We start from the raw sequence: 25,322 nt of genomic DNA, 5'->3' as shown, positions 1-25,322 counted from the left end.
CGACAGAGGTACCTTCCTGAAAGAGCTGGCCCGTAGTCTTGTGCTGAAACATATGCAAAAGCGGGCTCAGAACCCACGACTTCCGCAGGAGTTAACGACTAATGACCCACAGGATTTTAGGTCCCATTGCTCCGACAGAAGAAGCAGTGGAAACAGAATTAGATCCGAGGAATAGGAAAACGTGCAGAATCTGCCCAGCCAGCAAGAAAAGGCAGACTTCACATGTTTGCTATATCTGCAAGAGACCAATAAGCGTGCAGTGCTGTTCCCAGGTCTGCAAGCACTGTTCTGAAAAATTGTGATTTAGAGGGCTCTGATTTTCCATGAGGAATTTTTTCACGTTGAGAACGTTACATTTTTTGTTCCATTAGTTCTTCAAGAAGAAATACAAAATCTATCGAAGCATTAATTTCGTTATTAGCTAATGAAAAACATATAAATGTGTTAGTTTATGAGATCTGAATGCCAGTTTATCAATAATTATTTTATTTTAATCTTTTGTATTTTCATGTTTATTTAAATTGTATTAAAGACTCTGCTATATGCAGAACAGAGAATTTCAAAGGGATTCAAATTGTTAACATTACACCCACCTATAATCAAGAGGTCAGATTGACCGCACCACGGTGTTAGTGTCCCATGTTTGATAGTACGTTGGTTAAAGGCGTTTTAATTGGAAAGACCACATTGTATTTATTATTAATCATCCTCCGTGGTATAAATATGTTAAAATTTGTGAGGGTCTTTCCCTTCTGTCTTTCGTTTGTCGTCACTGTCGTGGCTTTCACTAGTACCAACGCTTGCACGACATTACGAAAAACGAACAAGGTAAGCCAGGACTGCCAACATACTTTTTGTCGACCAGGGTACTCTGAACGCCCGGCGATGGTCGGCGCACAGATAGAGGCGCCCTCCCGCGCACGCGCACTGCATGCGGCGAAGACTGCGACCACGCTGCAGCTGCACTTTCACCGTACGCTGGAGATCAATACGTAACAGCGCGTTTTTATACTCGCTTGGAGGACAGAAGTGAAAGGCTTGACAAGGAGGTGATACAAGCCGCGCTTAGAACATGTCTGCCCAGAAATCGGCACCGAAGCAGCAGAAAAAGACGAAAGAAATGGAGTACGAGGAGAAGCTGAAATTGCTCGACGCAGAACTGATGTCCTTTTATCAGTACTGCAAACAGGCCGGGTTTACACCAGCGGAAATGGATATTATTTGTGCACCGCTGGTCGCATCGCTCAGAAAGCATTTTCTCAAAAAAGTTGCTAAAGTAGTAAGCAGCATAGTGATTGTAGCCGCAGTTCTGTACGGATTCCTACAGATAGAAGTCGTAAACAACCACGCCTCCGCTCTCGGCCGACTCCTACTAATTAAGGTAAGTTTCCATTGTTTTTTGTTGACAAACGAATAGCGTTTTAAAAAGAGGCGGGACAACTATTACAACTTTAAAAATGCTGAAGAGTTTCTTGCGTATACGTTAATGCACTGACCATATGTTAATGTCTTTTTTCTGTAGCTGTATCATATTTAGCCTTTTCCGTCACGTAACGTATCACTGATAATAGATACCCGCACGTCTTTCATATGAACTAAAAAACTATTTTTGTTCAGAAATCTGTGAATAATATTGTAACTTTGTCGTCAAATGCCGCATATATACATCCATTATTGTGGGAAAGAATGTCAAACTGGATCTGAGTGATGGTGCCACCCCCTGCCCTCGCTACAATCCCCCCCCTCCCCCCCCCCCCCCCCCCCCCCGGAAAAAATAGCTCCGGTGGAGCTATTAGTTATGTTTTGACAGTCGGTCTCCTGTAACAGGTTGGTTGATTAAAAATTTTGTTCGCATTAATACCAGGGGGAATAGGAAGACATAAGGCCCACTTTTCTGAAACATACATTGATGTTATCCATGTAATTATTTGTACTACAGTTCCGTAAACGTGTAGACCTGTTTCATATTATAGTCCTCGTATTTAAAGACGCCTGGATATCGGTATTTATTACTGCCTCGTGTTAGTTCTCTTCTAAGCATTCAATAATACTGACGTTATTTTCTCGCCAGTGCATTAAGTTTTCTGTAAACATGAAACTGCTCTCTCCTCACGCGAACTTTTTGCTCCAGTTCTGGCGAGTATAATACAATTGTTTGTTTATGATAGTTAGCGCGCTTGACCTGCAGTTGACACTGACTGGGATCGCTGACAAGAAGTGAAATAATAGATACTTCAGCAAAATGTTTCAAACGTATAGCTTGAAAATGACATGGAGATAGCCTACATCCCGTTATTAACAGATATACATTCTAGCTATAATCTGGGAAACAGCGAGGATTAATAACAATTAAACTGATAAATTGCGAATTTGCTTTACTGTTGGCACAACAGCGCCAAAACTGTTTTATCATTGCTCGTAAGTGCCATTTAGCGCGAAATTTTGTACTCTGGAAACTGTACGTCCCCTCAAGGAGACAACTTAGTATGCAGATGACGTGTTGAGGTTGTTTGTTTACTTTTCGCATGTAGATTCTAGTTGTGAAGGCTGCAGACCTACACTATGTAAAAACGGCCCATGTCTGACCCAGACACATTGCTCATGCTAGGTGTGTAAGTCGTTACTTAGACTGGCGCAAGGGCATACGGTACCGGTACTTAACTATCAGTAGTATAGTTCTTCATTGGGATTACTTAATTGACAAAATGAACACACGTCAATAAAACACACTAGTATGAGGACTGTTGCATTCCTTATAGCGATGACTGAAAAAGAGGTCCTTTTCTGTACATAGTGCGAGGAGGAAAATTCCAAAGGGTTAGCGGCTCGAGTTTCTCATTTGAATAAACTTTCCATCCCTATAAGGAGAATGCTTTTAAGGTATGAGTACAGTACTCGTAAGAAAGTAAACTCAATATTGTTGTTTACAACACCCATTTAGGCCTATTTAGATTATCTAATAAAGAACTTTCAGAGATGAAGAGCTGAGTAATAAACGGCAACGAATACAAACACTTTGCTTCCAGAAACTCTATACTCTGCGGTGACAATAGTCAGCATTATAACCTATATACCGTATATTTTGCGTTAGTAATAAACTCAGTTAATAGAAAAGTCCCTGGGTTTCGTTTTAACAGTCTGGTCTGGAAACCAAGACAACGAAATTATTGTAGCAATGGCACGCGCGCGCACTTCATGTAAATGTAAAGCACCACCCATAGTGCATAGTAAAGCAGCAATATCTCACAGAGAAGTACAATTTCCTGTCATATTTATTTTATCGCAACAGAAACATGTACACCACATAATATGGGTATCTACCATAGAGATGGTATCTTCAAACGTACAGCTGCATAATACACACCAAAATACGTGAAGAAGATTTTGTCTATTATGTATAACTAACACACTTTTTCTGACTTACAGTTTTAGGTATTTGCAATGAAAAATGTTAAATATGGCTCAATTGTAAACCTTGAGCTACAGTCCAAATCAGCGTACTACCAGAATCACTCATTTGTGTACATATTCGTTGGCTTCAACTCCCAGCCAGATTGGCATGTTAAAAACTAACCTAGAACTCAAATTACACTACATATCAGCGTCGCCAAGATTTCAAAGGTGGTCACTGTCATGCTCAAATCATGTTTATGAAGGTGATGACTGTCGCACTAGTTAGGTTTGAAGCATTTAGTGTCATGCTTGAAGCATTTTGAGAGTGGTGCAATGGGAATGACATGCATCCAGTATCAATTTTGCTGTCTACCCTGCACGCCTTTGTTATTTATTGAGCATCTATTTTATCATACAATGATATGGGATTTGTCATATTTTGGTACAGAAAAAATGAATAAAAGGATCATATGCAGTAACAGTGTTCAATTTGGAAAAAGAGGGAGGGGGCTGGGAGGGAGCGATTCTGTTTCTGGTGCTGTGACTTTCCGAAAGGGTATTTTTGAAATTTAGGCTTTTTAGAATGTTATTTTAATGTTTTTGTGAGCATTTCAACAGTGTGAATACTAAAATATGTTGGATCAACCACAGTAACATTTTTATCATACCACATCTCAGAATGTAGAGTTCTGATTTTTTTTCATCAGAGGTGATGGTACGGGGTACTGCTGCAAACCATAGCAAATAAAGCACTGTGTAACAGTGTCTGTGAAGAAATCATAAGTCAAATATGCAAAACAGCTGCACTGCTGATTGTCTTAAGTTCGTGAACCCTGTAGTTCAAACTGTGTTCATCTTTTTTACATCTGATTCTCATTCTAGAAACGCAATTTGTTGTAGGTGTATGCTTAAGAAAAATGTATGTAAGACAGTGTTACTGTCTCCATCTCAGGCCAACTCTGAAAAAAATGAAATGCTTAATTTACACTTTTTAATGTAGAGGCTGCCTCCAGTTTAGAAACTTTGTTGTAGTGACACTAATCAGTGTTCTCTCTAAATGTGAGAAACTGTTAACCTCCCAATCTGTAACTATGGATTGAGAGTATGGTGACCCACCCCTTTCTTGAATGATCACTCTACAACAGATATACGGTACAGCTGTTATGAGAGAAACTTATCCTGAACTCATCTGGGGAAAAAAGACTGACTTGTGTAAATAGTGTAAGAAAATGTAAACTGCTAATTTTGCAGCACCTTTTATCTGAAGCCAATTAGGAAATTTCACAAAATGTAAGATGTGTTGCAGAGTTGCACATGAACAGGTTTAACTGTTCATCAGAAAGCCTTAAGGGAAAGTAGAATTCTGTGTCATATGGACTTTTAATGTATGCACAAGAGTGCAAATATATTACTGTGCTTAATGTATGTTTTATTTATTTATTTATTCATTTACATGTCAACTTCTGTAGGACCAAATTGAGGAGCAAATCTCCAAGGTCATGGAACATGTCAGTACATGAACTTACAACATAAAAGTAATAACAGATAAAAATAAATGTTCATGAACCTGAAAAAAAGTCAGTCCATAAGTTTAAGTAAATGCTATCAGCAATACAATAAGAATTGGCTTAATTTTTCAAGGAACTCCCCGACAGAACAGAAGGAGTGACCCATGAGGAAACTCTTCAGTTTCGATTTGAAAGTGCGTGGATTACTGCTAAGATTTTTGAATTCGAGTGGCAGCTTATTGAAAATGGATGCAGCAGTATACTGCACACCTTTTTGCACAAGAGTTAAGGAAGTCCGATCCAAATGGAGGTTTGATTTCTGCCAAGTATTAACCGAGTGAAAGCTGCTCATTCTTTGAATAAACTAATATTGGTAACAAGAAACGACAATAAGGAATACACATATCGAGAGCCCAATGTCAAAATACCCAGACTCATGAACAGAGGTCGACAGGAGGTTTGTGAACTCACGCCACTTATTGCCTAAACCGCCTGTTTCTGAGCCAAAAATATGCTTCTAGAACGGGAAGAGTTATGTCTTCAGTTATGAAGTTGGAATTAACTTGATAACAGATGGCATATGCCAGTCCTATGCCAAAATCAGGTGAGACATGTGGCATGTCTCCATAATGAATTATAATACATGCTATCATAACATTAAAGATGATATGATTGTCTACAATATTATAAACAATTATTGACATTGATAAGGAAAATTGTCAAAACAGGATATAGCATTAGGCAAGGTGATAGTTAAGGAAGTCGGCCATGACCTTATGGCAACTTGGGAAAATAGTGGAAAGCCCAGGTCAGGGTGATCAGATGGAGTACAGACCCCCTCTCCCCCCCCCCCCCCCCCCACCAACTCCATGTGGATGTGACACTCTGCATTAACACCATCTTAGCCATCTTGCCTGGTACATGATTTGCCAAGAAAACTACAAGGGGATTTAAACAGGCAAAAGAAATATATTCAGTAAAATATGTAGATACAAAAAGTTGTTTTGGTATACGTCTGAAAAATACATTATATAACACTGCCCAAAAAAAAAAAAAAAAAAAAAAAAAACACCATGAATACACAAATGCCTGTCAACATTATATCCATCACAGCTAACCTTGCAACAGATCGCTTTTCTGTGAAGACACATTTGATTGCATCTGAAACAGAAAAACAAGAAACCAGTAGCTGGAACATTCTTGTGCAAAAACACATGGCATAGGGGGTACACATATTAACAGATTAAAAAATGCTCAACAATAAATGAGGGCCTAGTGTTTCAGTAAGTTAACATTTGTTTACAATGTAGAAATGATTTTAACCTTGCTATAATGGTCATTTTCTTCTCAGCCTCTTTACATATGTACACAACAAATTATAAAGAACACCACTTAAGTGGCTCACATATCTTTGAACAAGAGTTGTTTTTCCTCACTCAGTATGGAGAATGGACCATAGTTGTCAGTGTTACAGCTATGGTAATCACTACTACTTTGTGGACCTCAAAAATTAGCACTAGTTTTCAGCATATGTTTGTATATGTATAGAGAAGGTGCCATAAGCCCACACAACTTTTGAAGTAGGAGCTTGCAGCAGCTCTTGTAGAGCCCTTATCTGTAAAGTAAAAATTTCACTTAATCAGATTGCAGTTTTATGCCAAAAAACTGTACCATAAGCCACAAGGGACTGGAAGTAAGACATTCGAAGACCTTCTGAAGAACATGACTTGGAAATGATTCTCAGAGTAAAACGTGCAGCACTGAGTTTCTGGGAGAGTCCTGTTACATGGTCTTTCCAGAATGTCTTGATCAAACAGATTCCTAAAAATGTTGTACATTGTACCCTTCCCAACTCATTTCCACCCAGTACCAGCTGGAGATCATGGTTTCCATTCATGTTTCCAAACTGAATGTAATTTGTTTTCATCACATTAAGGATCAGCCTGTTAGCATTGAACTATGAATGCAAGGACTTGAGGACTTGATCAATTGTTGTAGGCAGCAATTCCTTATCACTCACTATTACACTAGAGTCATCTGCAGATGTGATCATAGCTGCATTTGCTGAGATATGTATGTCATTCAGAAGGGGGCTTAAAACATTATACTGCTGTAAACATATTTAGTCTTTCTTTGCATAAGACACTAATCTGATTTTATGATTAGAATGAGCTGAAGTGATTTCCACAACCTGCAATCTATTTTACAAATATGATTGAAACTACTTGTTTTCTATTCTTTTTATCCCATTGCTACTGAATTATGCTAAAGAATTTCATGACTCATGACACTCGAAGCTTTATAAAGATTTAAGGTAACTGCCACATCACTACAGTTGTTAATTAGGTTTCTAGTTATTTCGTCTGTGTAATCCATTATTGCTGTGTTTGTACTTCTATCAGTTCAAAAGCCATGTGGATCACTATTCACTAGCTTGTGGTCATTTAAGTATTTATTGCTTCATTAATCACAGACCTTAGATCTTCATGCGGAGTGCCAAGCCATCATTGTCCAGGTTGTCCTACTAGCCATTTACCATTTACTCTCAAACTAAAACCTGTCTTTGCCACAGTTGTGATTTTGCTCTAAGAATGCAGCATGCAACTGAGCATATTACTGATTAGAATACTTTTGAACTGAGCCTGCTTGGAGTCTTCCGGTCACAGAGTACACCAGCCACAGAATGCCATTTGAACCATATGCTGCTCAAGTGGTTAGAGCTTTCTGCATCGAGATTTACATCAGCAACAGTTATTGATCCAAGGCTTGGAATTGACATTGCAGGTTAGTCTAACCCTCAGAGGCCAATGTCACATCAGTAGCAGGCAATAACCTCAAGGGTGCTGTTTTCTGCAGATCTCTTGTGACTATCTCCATGACCATTATGAAGAGGAGAGGTGAGAGAGCAGATCTCAGATGTTCTCAACTACAGAAACAGAAAAAAAACTGTTCAATAGTCCAGCAGCTGATTGTATCTGGCTATCAGGGTCATAGTAGAGCTGTATGGCTTACCTTACTGGTTCTTTAGATAATCCACACTCTTGCAAATCCACTCCTGTAGCACTCAAAGGCCTTTTTGGGGTCAAGGAAGAGAAGGTGTAGGTGCCTCTGAGTTCACATGATGTTTTTCAATTAGCAAGTGAGCACCATGGATAGCTCTGTTATCGCACAGTCCTTCACAAATCCACACTGACTATTGGTGAGACCGATAATTTTTTGGATTCTTTTATCAGTGATACATTCAATGACATTCACTGTGTGTGATAGAAGACATATCGGGTGACAGCTGCTACATTCAGATGGGCTGCCCTTCTCTGAAATTGAAACTGTTTTACTACATGTCCAGTCAGCTTGAATCCTTCCCTCTTCAATAGTTTTGTTGAAGAAATCAGCCATCCAGATGAATCTGTGTCTTTTGATTTCCACAGATCTGCAAGTAGATCATCTGGTGTCATTGCCTTTTCATTTTATGCATTGCTCAGCACATCCATATCTGGTATCTTCCTGTAAAAGTGTTGACACTCGAAGTGGAGCATGTGGAAACTCCCCATTGTAAATTTTCTCAAAGTATTGCCTCCCTTGCTTGCTCTACCACTTTGTCTGAAGTTGGGTTTGATGCAACTCTCTATGCTAGTCTGCCCTCTAAAAGATTTTCATGTCTGCATAATCATTCAAACCCCCCCCCCCCCCCCCTCCCCTTCCTCAACTTCCTTTCATCACCGAATTAACTATTCCTTTATGCTTCTTATGTCATATCAACTGACCCCTTCTTTCAATCAAATTGTGCCACAAAGCTTTTTTTCTCTAATTATATTCATTACATCCTCATTAAGTATCCAGTCTAGCAAAGAAATCTTCAGAATTCTTCTGTTCTACAACAGTTCTTTACCACACTGGAGTCTTAGGATTTCTGCAGGGTATTGTTTTTTGGTCGACTGCACTGCCATCACTGTTTCATCTTCTAGTGTTTCCTTTTTATCTTCCACTTTATTTCTTTTGTCTATGTCAGTTAGTTGTTACCTAGTGCTCCCTTTGAAATTATTGTCAACCTGTGTTGTTTCAGATTATCCAGGTCCCATCTTCTTTGTTTCCTACTATTCTGCAATTTTTCCACTTTAATCTACATTTCGTCACCAATAAATTGTGGCCAGGATCTATATCTCTTCCTAAAAATGTTTTTGAATCTTTCATAGGTTGTATAAACCATCCATCCTTTCATTAGTTTTATCACAGAGAACCTTCAAAGATGTGAAATGAGTCAAGGCATATGTTAATATGAGACAAAGGCATCATAGATACTGAATTATCTGTACTGCATTGACAACAAGACAATGACTATACTCTTAATACTAAAAATGATTAAGCCATATAAATGTTATCGAGTAAATTAGTAGGAAAGATGCTACTTCGAAAAAAGCTGCTACTGCTTCGCTTTTACCATATATATGCTGTCGATCTGTAATTAGTAGTGTGGTGTCACCGCCAGACACCACACTTGCTAGGTGGTGGCTTTAAATCGGCCGCGGTCCATCCACACGGCAGGTCTCGAGAGACTTACTAGCACTCGCCCCAGTTGTACGACTACACTGACGAAGCCTCTCTCTCATTTGCCGAGAGATAGTTAGAATAGCCTTCAGCTAAGTCCATGGCTACGACCTAGCAAGGCGCCATTAACCATTTCTAGAGAGAGTCTCACTTGTATCATCAAGAACGCTGTATACAAATGATGGATTAAAGTTAAGTATTCCAGCAGCTACGTACTTTTCTTTATAGCATTCATTACGTATCCTGTTTCAGACCTCACGCCATCCTGCGTGAGCTTATAGCGTGCATTTCGGTCTCCTCAAACCACACTGTGTCGGCACTTCTGTCGACACATCAAGTAGATTCATATTTACTTGATGAAGATCGTATGTTTCAAAGAAAATAGTATTTACAGTTGCAAATACTAAGTTCTATGTTTAGCACATTATTACTTATCACCTAGCATTATAACAAGCATTGCTACTTGCTGTGTTGCTAACATAACCTTTCAATCCCTGAATGTAGTGATTCAGGTAATTTGTAGTAAGAGCTGATAATGGAATGTTTTTAATTTTCTTTTGGATTCTGGTACCTTGTGTCTCTACAATACGTTGAACTCCTTTAACGATTTTTAAACCAAATAATAGCCATGATTAAATTGTACTCTATGCAAAATTCTAACAGGCAGATTCCTCTTTCATTCCTTTCTCACAGTCAATGTTCCTCTAATCTCATACTTGTTTCTCTTTCTTTTCCTACTGTCAAATTCCAGTACCCCACATAATTAAATTTTTGCATTCCTTCATGTACTGAATAATTTCTTTCGTGTATACATACAATTTATCAATCTTCTCATCTGCTGAGGTTGTAAGCATTTACAGGGAGTTCAGAAATTACTGTTACAAACTTCTAGAATGGAGTAAGTGCCTATTATTTTGAATAGGAACCCATGTCTGGAAACTTACCATTTCTTTTCAATAACAGTTTCAATTCAGATGCTTAACTTGTCCACTTCTGGCTGAGGAATTGAATTAGCCGTGACTCGTACAATTCTTGGGTATTGATTCAAAAGGGAACATAATGAAACATCTGTTTATCACATAAGCACATTTGTTTGTATTAATATGCAAAAATCGTGAGTCTAGATTGTTTCAAAACAAAAAAGAACTCAGCGTACTGTACATTCAGAAGATTGCTGATGCAGTACAACAGTGGCTCGATGTGGCAACCAACAACACTTTTACACACACTGTACCTATGAAGCATGTTCTGGGACACACTCTCCATCCCACCTGGTGTCTCTTGGATTTCTAATGTAGCAGCCAGAACTCTTGCCAGCAGGTCTTCCTCTGTCTCTATGGGAGTCTCATAAACTTAACTCGCAGCAAGGCATGCATTAGTGACATCAGGTGACCATCTGATGTTGTACACGTCATGCTGTCTACCCTATTGCATACCAGGACTAGCAGCTCTGAGACTTCTCTCGTTCCCTCAGCAGATGTGGATGTGTTACACATCTGAACTGAAACCGTAATAAAACAGAAACAGTACTTTTCTGGACATAGGTTCCTAATCAAAATATTATGTACCCACTTGCCTCTAAAAGTCATAGAAGTTAGTAACCAGAATTTACCCACACCCTGTATGCCTGTACTATTCTAGGAAGTCATTGTTTGGGTCTGTACTGACTATGATGATCTGTTCATTATGCTGTTTAGTTTTTTTTACCCACATACCTAATTTCTTGTTGATAAGTAATCTGAAGTACACCATACAGTTAAATATCTAAAGTAACCTTAGTTATGGTATCCAACACAGGCTGTTTGCTTCTTTAATAGTTATTCTTGGCTTCCCATTCCCATATATTCTGTCTGTCATTACTCGTTCCTTACTGGACATCTGCATGATCTGCCACACACTCCTGCTCATATTTTTCAAATATCGCCTTTGCCACCATTTCACTGTTTATTTCCTTATCATATACATAGACCAAGAATCTGCTGAAATAAAATCAAATTTTTTCATCACACCCTTTCATTTACTTTGCTAGATGGTAGACTTCTAGTTCTGAAAGCAGTTCTTTTTTGTGATTATAATTTTTTTTCATTTTATTTATATTTTATTTTCTTAAGAAGTGTTTGAGGCATGTGTGATACTGGCACAGAGTAAAAACTTTGTTTTAATAGAAACAATGTCCAGGGTTAATTGCACCTGATCATCACTTTGAAAAATATCATTGTCATATTTTACGTGGCAGTGGGTTGCGAATAGGTACGTACAACATTGAATCTAGAGCAATTGTTCATACCCTGTTGAGAAGTATGTGACTGAATACTGACCTAACATCACGTGCTGTCCATTTCTGGACAAGCTGCAGCAAAAATTAGTATTTTTTTCATAGGATTATATTCAGTAATATTATTTTCATTATAAAGTTGCTGTTGTGTGTTAAGACACTTGGCAAGAAATCAATGGTCCTGTGAAGGTGTTTCCACTATGTAGAGCAGATTGATGAGTAATCTGCTAAATTTTTTGATGAAAAAAATTCTCACTATTAAAAAAATAATCACAGGATATTGTACTATTCATCTCTGCCTACCACTTTTGAGCATTCAGTTAGTGACTGATACAGTGACACCTGTGGCAAATCTTGAGGTCTGGAAAAAGGAGTTTGATGACTTTGATTCTTTGACTTCTATAAACAGACTTTTGTGATGTTCCAATTTCTTCATTCTTATAAGCTGATTGTGTTACACATAACCTAACAACAAGCTGTTGTGTCTTCCGAAAGTTGTTGCAGCTATTTTAGCCACTTTGCTGATCTGATCTCAACAGATTCCTGATACTCTTAAATCAACTGAGGCTTACCCTAGACATTTCTCATTTTACCCAATGAGTCTTACATAGTTTCACTTCAATGTTTTCAATCCATAAAATCCTCGAGAGAACACCAGGAATCAAACATAATAAATTTATCTCTATAACAAATGACACTCCACAGCTGGATAATGGAGGCAATCTGGAGTACAGTGGAAAAGACTTCATAACAAACCAAATATAGAACTTAGGATATTTTACTACAACATTAATGTGGAGATTGTTTTGGAAGCTGAGTGGGTTTAATTTCCCACTATTATTATTATGTTATTTTAAAGCTTGTGCAAGCACAAATAAAATTTGGCAGTTTAATGATAATTAATTTTTGATGCAGCCTACAAAATTAATTTCTTACTTCTATTTCTGTCAGTTAATATATAATTTGACTCACTCCCCTCCCCTGGACCCCCTTTTGTGTGTAGCAGTCTAAAGACCATGATAAATAAAGACTAAATGTGTTAAAATGAATCAAGATTCAGTGTTCAGTACACAATGGAAACAAGAGTACATATCCCCATGAGAGAGCTCCTCATCATCAATAAAGTGTAGTGGAAAAAATTTCATTCTCTTTAAGAAATTACAAACACTATTAATAAAATTTTAGAAACACTTACAGTAACACTTCTTTTCCATGAGTCTTCTGACTTGTCCGATGTGGCTCGCTACAATGTCCTCTCCTGTACTAAACTCTCAATTTTAGAGTAGCACTTATATTGAATGTCCTCAATTACTTTTGAGACTATTGGATGCTAGAACTTGCCTTAAAGAGGCAAAATTGTTAGTACTGAAAAAACACAAACCAAAGTACAAGAATCTATCCTTGCTTTAGGAATTATCAGTTCCTTACTTGGGATGAAAAGAATGTGGTTTATGAAAGGTCAGAAAGGAAGTGCAGGTTTTTCAGGCCCTGGGATAGCATTCAGTTTTATTTTAGCAGTTGTCTTGTAGGCCCATCACAAAGTGTAGGATGCACAGTACCAGATTCAAAGAAACCCCACCTCATCATAATAAAATTCATGTCCTCTCTGGAACATTCCAAAGTCTTTGGGCCAAAGAAGAAATTAGCAAAATCAGGAGTGATCAGGCATGAGGACCTCACATTTGAAATAGTGAAAGCATTGAAGAGTACAATTTATCATTTTCGATTGCAGAATGTGTGAACCAGAAATGGCATGATAATTGTAAAGACACATATGGAAAATCACTGTGAGCAACTACACAGAACTTAGAAACCTAAGTTGTGTAAGGCCAAAGTGATCTTCATAAATAAACATTTTATTTTGTAGTATTTTCCTTGAAAACTTTCTGTTAACATCATTTGTTTCTTTAGGTTTATGTTTGCAGTTTTTGTTCAATTTTCATACCTACAGTACCAATATAATCATTATTTCACTATTACTGCAATAGTCTCACAGGATTTTGATTCATACAATTAATATACTGCCAAATTAAATTTTTATTTATTAGTGACATAACCTTAGATATGCTGTTTTCTCTGCTGCTCATACTGTTTCCTTTTACGTTATCATTTTAGTATACTCTGTTGCTCATCATCAGTATAATCACTCTTTTATTACCATTGTATCATAGACTACTCATCTTGCTACTGTGTTTTATCAGTCTGTAAACTCGCACAACTTCACCTTTAATGCTTTGTGCCAGACAAGTGTACTTGACATTGAACCTCCTACTTCCTCTGGCCTCATTCTCTTTCTGTCTGTCTTTTACAACTCCATGCTCCTTCCCTCACATTCAAAAAAGTAGTCTCCAGCTGACTCCATGTCAGCTTTCCCTCCTACCAGCTATCTAATAACAGAAATGACCCGTAATAGCTCTACTCTACACATCACACACGCTAATGTGCATTCTGTACCAGCCAACTTGACTGAGTTCGGGTACATATTTCATGACCTTGATTTTCATGTTGTACTCTCATCAGAGACATTGCTGAAGCTGAGTAGCCCTTCTAGTTTGGTAAGCCTTGACAATTACATTTTTCTGAGACATGACAGATGTGACAGATGAGGGGATGGTGTGGGAAAAATTTGCATGTAAATATGCTTATGTACAAGCAAATTTGTTCCCCAAGATGGTTCTCACACCTAAAATAGAGAATAAACAGCCAAATTCATGTTCATTGAGATTAAACTACTCAATAGAAAGTCTCTCCTCTGTGTAATATACAGTCTACCTAAAGTTGGACAACTTTGAATCTGCACTCTCAACTCTTGAATATTTGTATGAACATGTAATTGTAACTGGAGAAATCAAGAGAGTCAGCTTGAGCTAATTCATCACGCAGCAGGCACTCATAACATTCATCAATACGTTCACAACCAAATCTGCAAATACAGTAATTTGCACTGATCAGATCTTTTTGCCTGTCTTATCTGTTCATGATGTTATAGTCACGACTTACTGTAGAGATGTAGCACACAGGACATACAAACGGCAGCTACAGGAACTATGCAACTGAGTTGGTCAGTCTGTGAGGAATGCAAAGCTCAGATATGCCTACCCATTTCCTGAGCACTTTCACAGATCTGCCATCCTGGTGAAAAACCTACAAGGTCTAGGAATACACAAACCCAAATCTGGAGCTGAACCTCTAGTTCCTATTGAGAATCTAATTGTGTATTTTGCCACACTTTACTTGACCAATGCACATGGGTACAACCCATCCATTCTTTTAAAGTATCAGTGGTCAGCGTGAATCCTCTAACATGGTCTGTAACTCAATTTGCAAATTTGTTGGGCAGCTGCAGGACAGGGTGCATCAAAAAGAATCATCCAATTTGGCACATCTATATTTCTGAAACTAATAAACATACACAATGAATTTTGTTTTTTGATGAACAGGAAACTCAGTTTTTTAAAGCTTTTCATAGGTGTTCAATGTGCCATCCTTTGAGGTGCACAACATATGTCAATGTGGTATTTAAATTGTTCCCAAACTGCAGTGAGCATGTCTTGAGTTACAGCTTCCACAGCTGCTGTTGTGTGATGTCTCAATTCATTCATTGTCCCCCCCCCCCACACACACACACACACACTGCCTGTGGGTCCGCGGGCTAGAATAGGCCTGAGGTATTCCTGCTTGTCGTAAGAGGAGACGAAAAGGAGTCTCACACGTTTTGGCCTTTGTGATAGTCCCCCATCAGGTTTGACCTCCATTCTTCTAAATTTTCCCAAATAGCCAGCCAATTGGGGCACCTTACATGGTGCATCATGTCCATCATGCCCTAAGACCTCGCATCCTTTATCACTGTGGATCTGCACTTCTGCTCATTCTCCAGCTGTTGGGTGAGGTCACCCTCCTGGGTGCATTTTCCTGTATCCACTGTGCAGTAGCGTTTTCTGCTCTGATGATAATAATGGATTTGTTTGCACCTGATATTCAGCATGGTAGCCAGTCCGTTGTGGTGGGGCCACCATGTATCCTGTTGGTTGTAGCACTCTGACTACACAGGGATCACTCTGCTGTTGCCTGCACTGTTAACTACCCATGTATGCCAAGTAATAAATGCCCATCACCCTGGGGCATCAGGACTCCGAGGAATGGCCATCCTCCAGGTGCCCTCTGCTGCGGCTGGGTGGTGCCCTTGGGGAGGACTCCTGGTCAGAGTGGGTGGCATCAGGGTGGATGACACGCAATGAAGCGTATCTCATCTCTTGCTGGTGGTCCAACACCAGCAGTCTCTAAGTGGTAGAGGTCTAACTACAATGCGGAGAAGTATGACCCCAAATGATTCCCTTCCCTGCCCACACCATGGGAGCAACGCCAGGCTAAGAATGGTAGTGAATCTTATTCCACCCAGTACCTCGTATGTCAGAGAGCTGATGAGGCATCCTTCATGTTGATAAAGCTTCTGTTTTTTTGTGGAGCAGTTAGAGGACAAGTTTGAGGAGGTGGAGGGACTGTCCAAAATGCTATCAGGGTCAGTCCTGATAAAAACAGTATACTCTGCCCAGTCAAAGGCACTACTTGCCTGTGACAAGCTGGGGCATGTTTCTGTTTCCCTCACATCACATAAGAGCTTAAATATGGTCCAGGGTATTACATTTCACAGGGATCTTCTTTTGCAGTCTGATGACGAGCTGCATGACAACTTAGAGTGATGAGGAGTCTATTTCATCCAGTGTGTAGTTAGGAGTCCAAAGGATACTCAGGTAGCCACCAGTGCCTTCATCATGTCCTTTGAGGGTGACTCATTACCCAAGAAAGTCGGTATACCAGTGTGATGTCAAGCCATATATCACTCCCCAAACGCGGTGCTTTAGGTGCTGGAAGTTAAGACATATGTCTTCCCGCTGTACGTCCAGTGTCACATGTCGTGGCTGTGGATGTCCATCACATCCCAATACTTCATGTGCCCTCATCTGTGTCAACCACCATTCTGCTTGCTCACCAGACTGCAGTATTCTTCAGAAGGAATGGAAAATCATGGAATAAAAGACCTGGCACCAACTGACCTACACTGAGGCTAAGAGGAAATTTGACCACGTACATCCTGTACTTCTGACATCTTATTACGCCAGTGCTACAAGAACAGTTCTAGCCCCATCTGTTCAGTCAATTCCAGTTGGCTCTCAGAGCTGTAAGACTGCACCTGCCCTCTTGATGGTGGAGGGCACTTCCCTCCCTGTTGCTCCCACACCACCTACCTCAGGAGCACTGGCCCCTTCCCCCCCCCCCCCCCCCCCCTCAACCATTTGGGACATCAGTCCCCACTTCTCAGCCGGAGAAGTGCAAGTCTTCTTCAGCTCCTCTCACTAGGAAGGGGTCCTTTCATACCTCCCTTCCCAGGTTTTTACTAGTGGGAAAGATAACACTCGCCAATGGTTGAAGTGCCCAAACTGGTCGTAGGGCTTCACGACCCTTCTCAGTCCTGGAGACTGAATCAAAGAAGCCCTCCAGCCAGAGAGACCCAAGGAGCAGCGAGAGAAATCCAAAAAGAAGACCCCCCCCCCCCCCAAGAACAACGAAATTGTGGCACCCACACCACTGCTACCTACAAGCTCTGTGTCTGAGGATGTGGTAGAGATTCTTGCGTCTGCTGAGGACCTAGATATCGTCGAACCCTCAGACACAATGGATCAAGACTGCTCAGGAAGTAAGTCGGTGGCAGCAGGTGACCCTGAGGCTTAAACTGCCTCATATTACTATAAGAACCATAGCGAATATAATAGTGTGCCAGGTGGAGTTTGCGTCTATGTTCTGAACTCGCTATGTAGTGAACCTGTGTTCCTTCACACTCCTCTTGGAGCTGTGGCTGTCAGGATAAGGATGACACTGGAAATAACTGTCTGCAACATATATCTTCTTCCAGATGGCGTGGTACCCCTGAACGTCTTGGCTGCACTGATTCATCAACTCCCCCTAAACCTTTCCTACTTTTGGGAGATTTTAACACCCATAACGCCTTGTGGGGTGGCATCATGCTTACTGGCTGAGGTAGACAGGTTGAAAATTTACTGTCTCAGTTCGACCTCTGCCTCCTAAATACTGGGGATTCCACACATTTCAGTGCGGTTCATGGCACTTACTTAGCCATTTATTTATCACTTTGCAGCCAAGGACTTCTTCCATCTGTCCACTGGAGAGTCCACGACGACTTGTGTGGTAATGACAACTTTCCCATCTTCCTGTCACTCCCCTGGCATCATGCCCACAGGTGCCTGCCCAGATGGGCTCTAAACAAGGCAGACTGGGAAGCTTTCACCCCTGCTGTCACCACTAAATCTCCCCCACATGGTACCATCAATGTAGTGGTTGAGCAGATCACTAGAACAATCGTTTCTGCAGCGGAAAACGTGACCCTTCTTCCTTAGGGTTCCCCTGGCGTGACCGTACCTTGATGGTGGCTGGAAATTGCTGAGGCCATTAAAGAGCGTGGGTGGGCTCTACAGTGACATAAGCGGCATGATTCCCTAGGGCAAGTAATAGCTTTTAAACAGCTCTGTGCCCGGGATCACCAGTTTATAAAAAGATGGAAACAAGAGTGTTTGGAGAGGTACGTCTCGACCATTGGGTGCCTTCCAAAGTCTGGTCGAAAATCAGATGTGTTTTTGGGTACCAGACCCCAACAGGTGTCCCTGGCATTACCATCAATGGAGTGTTATCTACCGACACAAATGCAATTGCTGAATACTATGCTCGATCCTGTGTGGCAGAGAATTACCCCCAGCCTTTTGCACTCTCAAGCGGCAAATAGAAGGGAAGTCCTCTCATTCACTACACGCTACAGTGAGCCCTATAACGCCCCATTTACAGAGTGGGAGCTCCTCAGCGCCCTTGCACATTGCCCCACACAGCTACTGGGCCATATTGGATCCATAGTCAGATGATTAAACAGCTTTCGTTTGACTACAAGCGACATCTCCTCGTCATCTTCAACTGGATGTTGAGTGATCGCGTCTTTCCATCGCAATAGTGGGAGAGCACCATTGTTCCAGTGCTCAAACCTGATAAAAACCTGCTTGATGTGGATAGCTATTGGCTCATCAGCCTCACCAACATTCTTTATAAGCTGCTAGAACGTATGGTGTGTCGGTGGTTGGGTTGGGTCATGGAGTCACGTGGCCTACTGGCTCCATGCCAGGACAGTTTCCATCAGGGTTGCTCTACCACTGATAATCTTGTGTCCCTAGAGTCTGCCATCTGAACAGCTTTTTCCAGATGCCCATACCTATTTGCCATCTTTTTTGATCTGACGATATGACATGGCAACAAAATATCCTTGCCACATTGTATGAGTGGGGTCTCTGGGGCTGCTCCTGATTTTTTAATGTAAAAAATCTCGCTATCAGTTTTGAGTATTAGCCATGTTTCTGGACCTAGTATTTATGAGCCCCACTATTTTTAAGGATTGTTCAAACTCTGAGACACTGTTGCAAATGTTTCATAGATTGGTCATTTGAATTCTAATCTTCTCAACTGTGAACCCATTTCTTTTGCTCTAACATGAATGCTTTGGTCTCTTACAACTGTTATCATCTAGACTGTATGGAGAGCCAAGTAATTCATAAAATCCTTATGTCTTCAAAGTAGCACCCTCTGATGTATGGTACTCCTCTTACCCATTCAGGGAGGACCATACAGCTCTCAGCCCAATAGCACATGCCCAGGAAGTGGCACAGAACCTTCAAAGTTTCTGGTTCAAGCCATCTATGCATTTCAGCTTTGTTTATTTGTGTTCCACAGGTCCCATCAAGGAAGAGAACCTTCAAGGACGTGGAATGGGTCAAGTTTTACATGAACAGAAGGCAAAGAAATCATTGAAATCTAATCTTTAAAGTGCATTAGCAATTCACTGTCTCAGTACACTGCTTAAAGTTACTCATACTTGTGCCAACTAAAGTTAATAATTGAAATTAAAAACTGCTGTCTCCTCAGTTACAGTAGGATATTGCTGTTCACCCACTATTGATAGCTTAATATTACTTGATTGCAATAGTATTGTTCAAAATAATAAACTCTTTACCTATCTCTTTAACTACTGACCCTGTTTAAAGTACATTACTTCTTATCATACAGGATTAAAATGCACACTGCCATTTGCCACATAACTAGAACAACTTTCTAAACCTTGAATCTAAATACTCAAATAATTTCTAGAAAGAGTGGCTGATGAGGCATGTTTTTAGTTTTCTTTAAACTGGTAGTGATACCCAATTTCTTTTTTATATTAGAGTGTATCCAGCTCTAAGGGTAGGGAACAGATGAAACCAACTTGGTTTGTTTTCACTCACCAAACCCCTATCCCCAGCTTAGATCGTGGATATACTCTTCTTCAGACAGGTAAAAAATCTTATCTACAGAGTAAACATAAGAGACAAATCACTCATTCACACTATGAACAGTATTAACTGTACCTAGTATGTATGACAAAGCAGAGAGACCTGGAAAGTGTGTTGGAGTCAGTAGTGAGATTTCTGAAACTGTATCTCATACTGCTGTAAACTGTTTACATGTTTTCATGTGTAGCATACTACTTCATCTGAATATAATAGAGGGAAATGTTCCACATGGGAAAAAAATATCTAAAAACAAAGATTCTGTAACTTACCAAATGAAAGCGTTGGTACGTCGATAGAGACAATAAAACACACACACACACACACACACACACACACACACACACACACACACACACACACACACACACAGATATATATACAGGGTGAGTCACCTAACGTTACCGCTGGATATATTTCGTAAACCACATCAAATACTGAAGAACCGGTTCCACAGACTGAACATGAGGAGAGGGGCTAGTGTAATTGTTTAATACAAACTATACAAAAGTGCACGGAAGTATGTTTTTTAACAAAAACCTATGTTTTTTAACAAAAACCTATGTTTTTTAACAAAAACGTATGTTTTTTTAACAAAAACGTATGTTTTTTAACAAAAACGTATGTTTTTTAACAAAAACCTATGTTTTTTAACAAAAACCTATCTTTTTTTAAATGGAACCACGTTAGTTTTGTTAGCACACCTGAACATATAAACAAATACGTAATCAGTGCCGTTTGTTGCACTGTAAAATGTTAATTACATCCGGAGATATTGTAACCTAAAGTTGACGCTTGAAATCTCCGACGTTCAGTTGCGTGTTGTAACAAACACGGGCCACGGTCGGCGAGCAGCATCTGCAGGGACATGTTTACGATGATGGCCGTGTTTCTCCTGATCTTACACCTCTGGACTTCTTTCTGTGGGGCACGTTAAAGGAGAATGTGTACCGTGATGTGCCTACAGCCCCAGAGGATATGAAACAACGTATTGTGGCAGCCTGCAGAGAGGTGACACCAGATGTACAGCGGGGTGTAAGACATTCATTATGCCAGAGATTGCAATTGTATGCAGCAAATGATGGCCACCACATTGAACATATATTGGCCTGACATGTCGGGACACACTCTATTCCACTCCGTAATTGAAAACGGAAACCACGGGTTTACGTGTACCTCACCCCTCATGGTAATGTACATGTGCGTCAGTGAAAAAGACCAATAAAAACGTGTTAGCATGTGGACCTAATGTGCTGTTCGTCTCTTCTGTACCTAAGGTCCATAACCGTTCCCTTTGGATCCCTACGTAATTCGGTGCTCTCCGATACACACGATCGAACAGCGGAGGATTGGTAGTCAAGCGTCAACTTTAGGTTACAATATCTCCGGATGTAATTAACATTTTACAATGCAACAAATGGTACTGATTACGTATTTGTTTATATGTTCAGATGTGGTAACAAAACTAATGGGGTTCCATTTAAAAAAATGTAGGTTTGTGTTAAAAAACATACTTCTGTGAATTTTTTTATGGTTTGTATTAACGAATTACACTAGCCCCTCTCCTCACGTTCGGTCTGTGGAATCGATTCGTCAGTATTATATGAATTAATAGAGGGAAACATTCCACATGGGAAAAATATACCTAAAAACAAAGATGATGTGACTTACCAAACAAAAGCGCTGGCATGTCGATAGACACACAAACATACACACAAAATTCAAGCTTTTGCAACAAACTGTTGCCTCATCAGGAAAGAGGGAAGGAGAGGGAAAAACGAAAGGATGTGGGTTTTAAGGGAGAGGGTAAGGAGTCATTCCAATCCCGGGAGCGGAAAGACTTACCTTAGGGGGGAAAAAAGGACAGGTATACACTCGCGCGCACACACACTCATATCCATCCGCACATACACAGACACAAGCAGACAAGAAATGTCTGCTTGTGTCTGTGTATGTGCGGATGGATATGAGTGTGTGTGCGAGTGTATACCTGTCCTTTTTTCCCCCTAAGGTAAGTCTTTCCGCTCCCGGGATTGGAATGACTCCTTACCCTCTCCCTTAAAACCCACATCCTTTCGTCTTTCCCTATCCTTCCCTCTTTCCTGATGAGGCAACAGTTTGTTGCGAAAGCTTGAATTTTGTTTGTATGTTTGTGTTTGTTTTATTTTCATGTCCCTTGTCATTTTTTATGGTTTATTTTATACAAAATATTCAGATGGCTGTGACCTTACCTTTCCATTGTCAGTATGTTTAGCTCTAACACTGTCGCCTCCTATTGTACCTGCACTAACTAGAAGTCAGTCTCATAGTAATAGAAACTTTAATGCTAAAATTTTCCATGGACTAACCTCACAGAAATATTTACCATTTATACTGAGATACCTGGTTTGAATGATATAACAAAGAAATTAAATGATTATTTACAAAAACCTCCATGATTTACTGTTGCCACAAGCATAATGTTAAAGGACCTAAACATGATATTGTGAGCCAAAATGGAGATGATGGGCTCATAGTTAGTTCAGTGGTACAAAGATTAATACTCACCATAAAACAGATTTATTTCAAAAATTAATAAAGATCAAGAACTAGCAATAGACATTGGCAATCATCACATAAAGCTCAAAATATGACATTTCTTGATGGATAAGAAGTGGAATTCTCAGATAAACAGTCCTTCTTTCCCACTATCAAGCTTTCTAAGATATAGTGAATTGTTAAACTGAACACTTAGTATTAGTATTTCATTTTGTCATTACTTTAACAAAATGTTTGTTTTTAATTTTTCCCATTATAGATATATAACAATATGTTCCGTGATTATATGTCATGAGCATAGGGCCTAATCTTTTGTCAGCTTCCTTAAACATGTTTGTTAGATTATTGAGGTACTTATGATGAAAATTAATTTTCATTTTTAGTTGTTGCCAGTGTGGGATTGGACATACCTTTTCTACGAGTCTTGTCTTGTTACCAATCCATTTTATGGAGACTACTCTCTGACAGAAGAAGATTGCATTGTAAGTGCACATGATTTAATAATGTTTGTTATATAAGGCTTCATTGCAGCAGATTTGTGTGTGTGTGTGTGTGTGTGTGTGTGTGTGTGTGTGTGTGTTTTTTTTTTGTTGGATATATTATTTTACTCAGTTAGCATTGAGGTACAGTGTATTGTCTGAAACTGTTTTATGACTCGCTAGTTGCTATAATTATACAAAACGTATACATTTTAAAAAATCTATGAAATTACAAGGAGACAGCCTGCCAATACTTACCTTCAAGGGTTGAAATTTTCCATTCCAAGATCTTTGTCTCCCATCATCCCTTGAAACTGTGGTCTGTGAGATCTGCCCTTCCTTTCAGACTTTGTCCCAGCTTTCCTTCTTGAAGCAGAAACTAGCAATTCCAAAGGACAGAGTAGTTGTCACTACATTCATATGTCTGTTGCTCTTGCACTTGCCCATGAAAGGGAAAGGTCCCGAGTTCGAGTCTTGGTCTGGCACACAGTTTTAACCTGCCAGGAAGTTTCATATCAGTGCACACTCCGCTGCAGAGTGAAAATTTCATTCTGGAGACATCATCTCTACTTTCTCCTTGAACATTTATAGCTTCCTTAAATGTATTTGCATTCATTGTGTTAGATAAATAATCAATATGATACTTTATATTAACAACCCATTCAAATGCTCTGTTCTTTTTAAATTTCATATTAACAAGCCATTCAAACACTCTGTCTGTAACACCAATGAATAACAAAATGCTGAGCTCAATTGCATTGGCTTACATTGGTAAATAAATAAAGTACTGAATTAAGTTGAGACTGAAATACATTACAAGTTCATAGTGGTACCACATTGGCTGTGTGTTTTTTACTGTGTGCTTTGGGCTACTGCACTCTGGATGCCGAGTTATTTTGCAGGTGTCTGTTGGCAGAGTTGTGAGACGCTGGATGCCATTGATCGGGTTGGTGGAGTCTCGTACGAACAACTGCTAGACAACTATCTCAGCCGAGATGCTCCATTGATCGTTGTAGATGCCATGGACTCCTGGCCAGTTATGAACACAGACGATTTCTGGTTTGATAACATCACACAGGTTTGTGAATCTGTCAGAGTCCTTTAATAACTATAGCTGTAATGGATTACTATAATAAGCACAGCATTATATATTTCAATCGAGTAGTAGTCAACTAAATCCACACCAGATAAATGTTCCATCAATGTCACTTTATTCTGCAATCAGTTATCATCACTCTGCTATACCAAATAAGACTAACAGACACTGACTGAGTGTACCAAAGGAGGACAGTGGGAGTGGTCACAGGTTTGTTTGACTCATTGGAGAATATTGTTGGATTGCCAAAATGCTGAAAAGAGCCATTAACTGCCCTGAACATTTCAAGAACTGGTATAAAGTGAGAAAGCTAGGGTTATATTACAGTCACCTAAGTCATATGAACTGCAGGTGCAAGATTAAATTAGTTAAGCGGAGATGTAATGGAAAACATAAACATTAAAAAAAAATCATTACAGCCATATTTATTAATGTATGCCATATTTATTAATGTACAAATGTAAAATTTTGCTTATGTAAATCAAAAGAGCTGTGTTTTAATGGAAAAAATAATATGCTGAATTAATATTTTTCCAGAAATTTGAATTTTTAATTTTTTTTAGTCTTTTAAATAAAAAGCCATAACTCAAATTCTAGTCATGCAATTAATCTGAAAATTTTATTGTAGTGTCCTGAGAATGTTATAAGAACACTTAACTACAGTTATTAATTTATGGTACAAATTAAGAGTTTTTAATTTTGCATATCCAAAATTAACCTTTTTTCTACATACAATCATCTAAAAATCAGAATGTAATTGCAGGATCTCGTATTTTTTAGCTCCAGGGAGACAGAAACATGTTACAAACAGTTCCTAAAAATTTCATAGCATTGTTGTTGTGGTCTTCAGTCCTGAGACTGGTTTGATGCAGCTCTCCATGCTACTCTATCCTGTGCAAGATTTTTCATCTCCCAGTACCTACTGCAACCTACATCCTTCTGAATCTGATTAGTGTATTCATCTCTTGGTCTCCCTCTACGATTTTTACCCTCCACGCTGCCCTCCAATACTAAATTGGTGATCCCTTGATGCCTCAGAACATGTCCTACCAACCGATCCCTTCTTCTGGTCAAGTTGTGCCACAAACTTCTCTTCTCCCCAATCCTATA

General features: G+C 39.5%; 1 protein-coding gene across 1 annotated transcript in view; it reads left to right on the top strand.

Annotated features, from left to right (window-relative positions):
* Positions 1 to 947: 947 nt before the first annotated feature.
* Positions 948 to 25,322, top strand: part of LOC126418777 (uncharacterized) — a 77,130-nt gene continuing 52,755 nt past the window's right edge. Inside the window, exons 1-3 of the mRNA XM_050085703.1 lie at positions 948 to 1,381; positions 23,021 to 23,119; positions 24,033 to 24,194. Of these exons, the coding sequence (XP_049941660.1) occupies positions 1,073 to 1,381; positions 23,021 to 23,119; positions 24,033 to 24,194 (570 nt within the window). The 5' untranslated portion in view covers positions 948 to 1,072. The remainder of the gene's footprint in view (positions 1,382 to 23,020; positions 23,120 to 24,032; positions 24,195 to 25,322) is intronic.

This window comes from Schistocerca serialis, chromosome 9, assembly GCF_023864345.2.
Source record: "Schistocerca serialis cubense isolate TAMUIC-IGC-003099 chromosome 9, iqSchSeri2.2, whole genome shotgun sequence".
Lineage (NCBI taxonomy): Eukaryota > Metazoa > Arthropoda > Insecta > Orthoptera > Acrididae > Schistocerca > Schistocerca serialis.
This window is presented reverse-complemented; position numbering and strand designations above follow the sequence as displayed.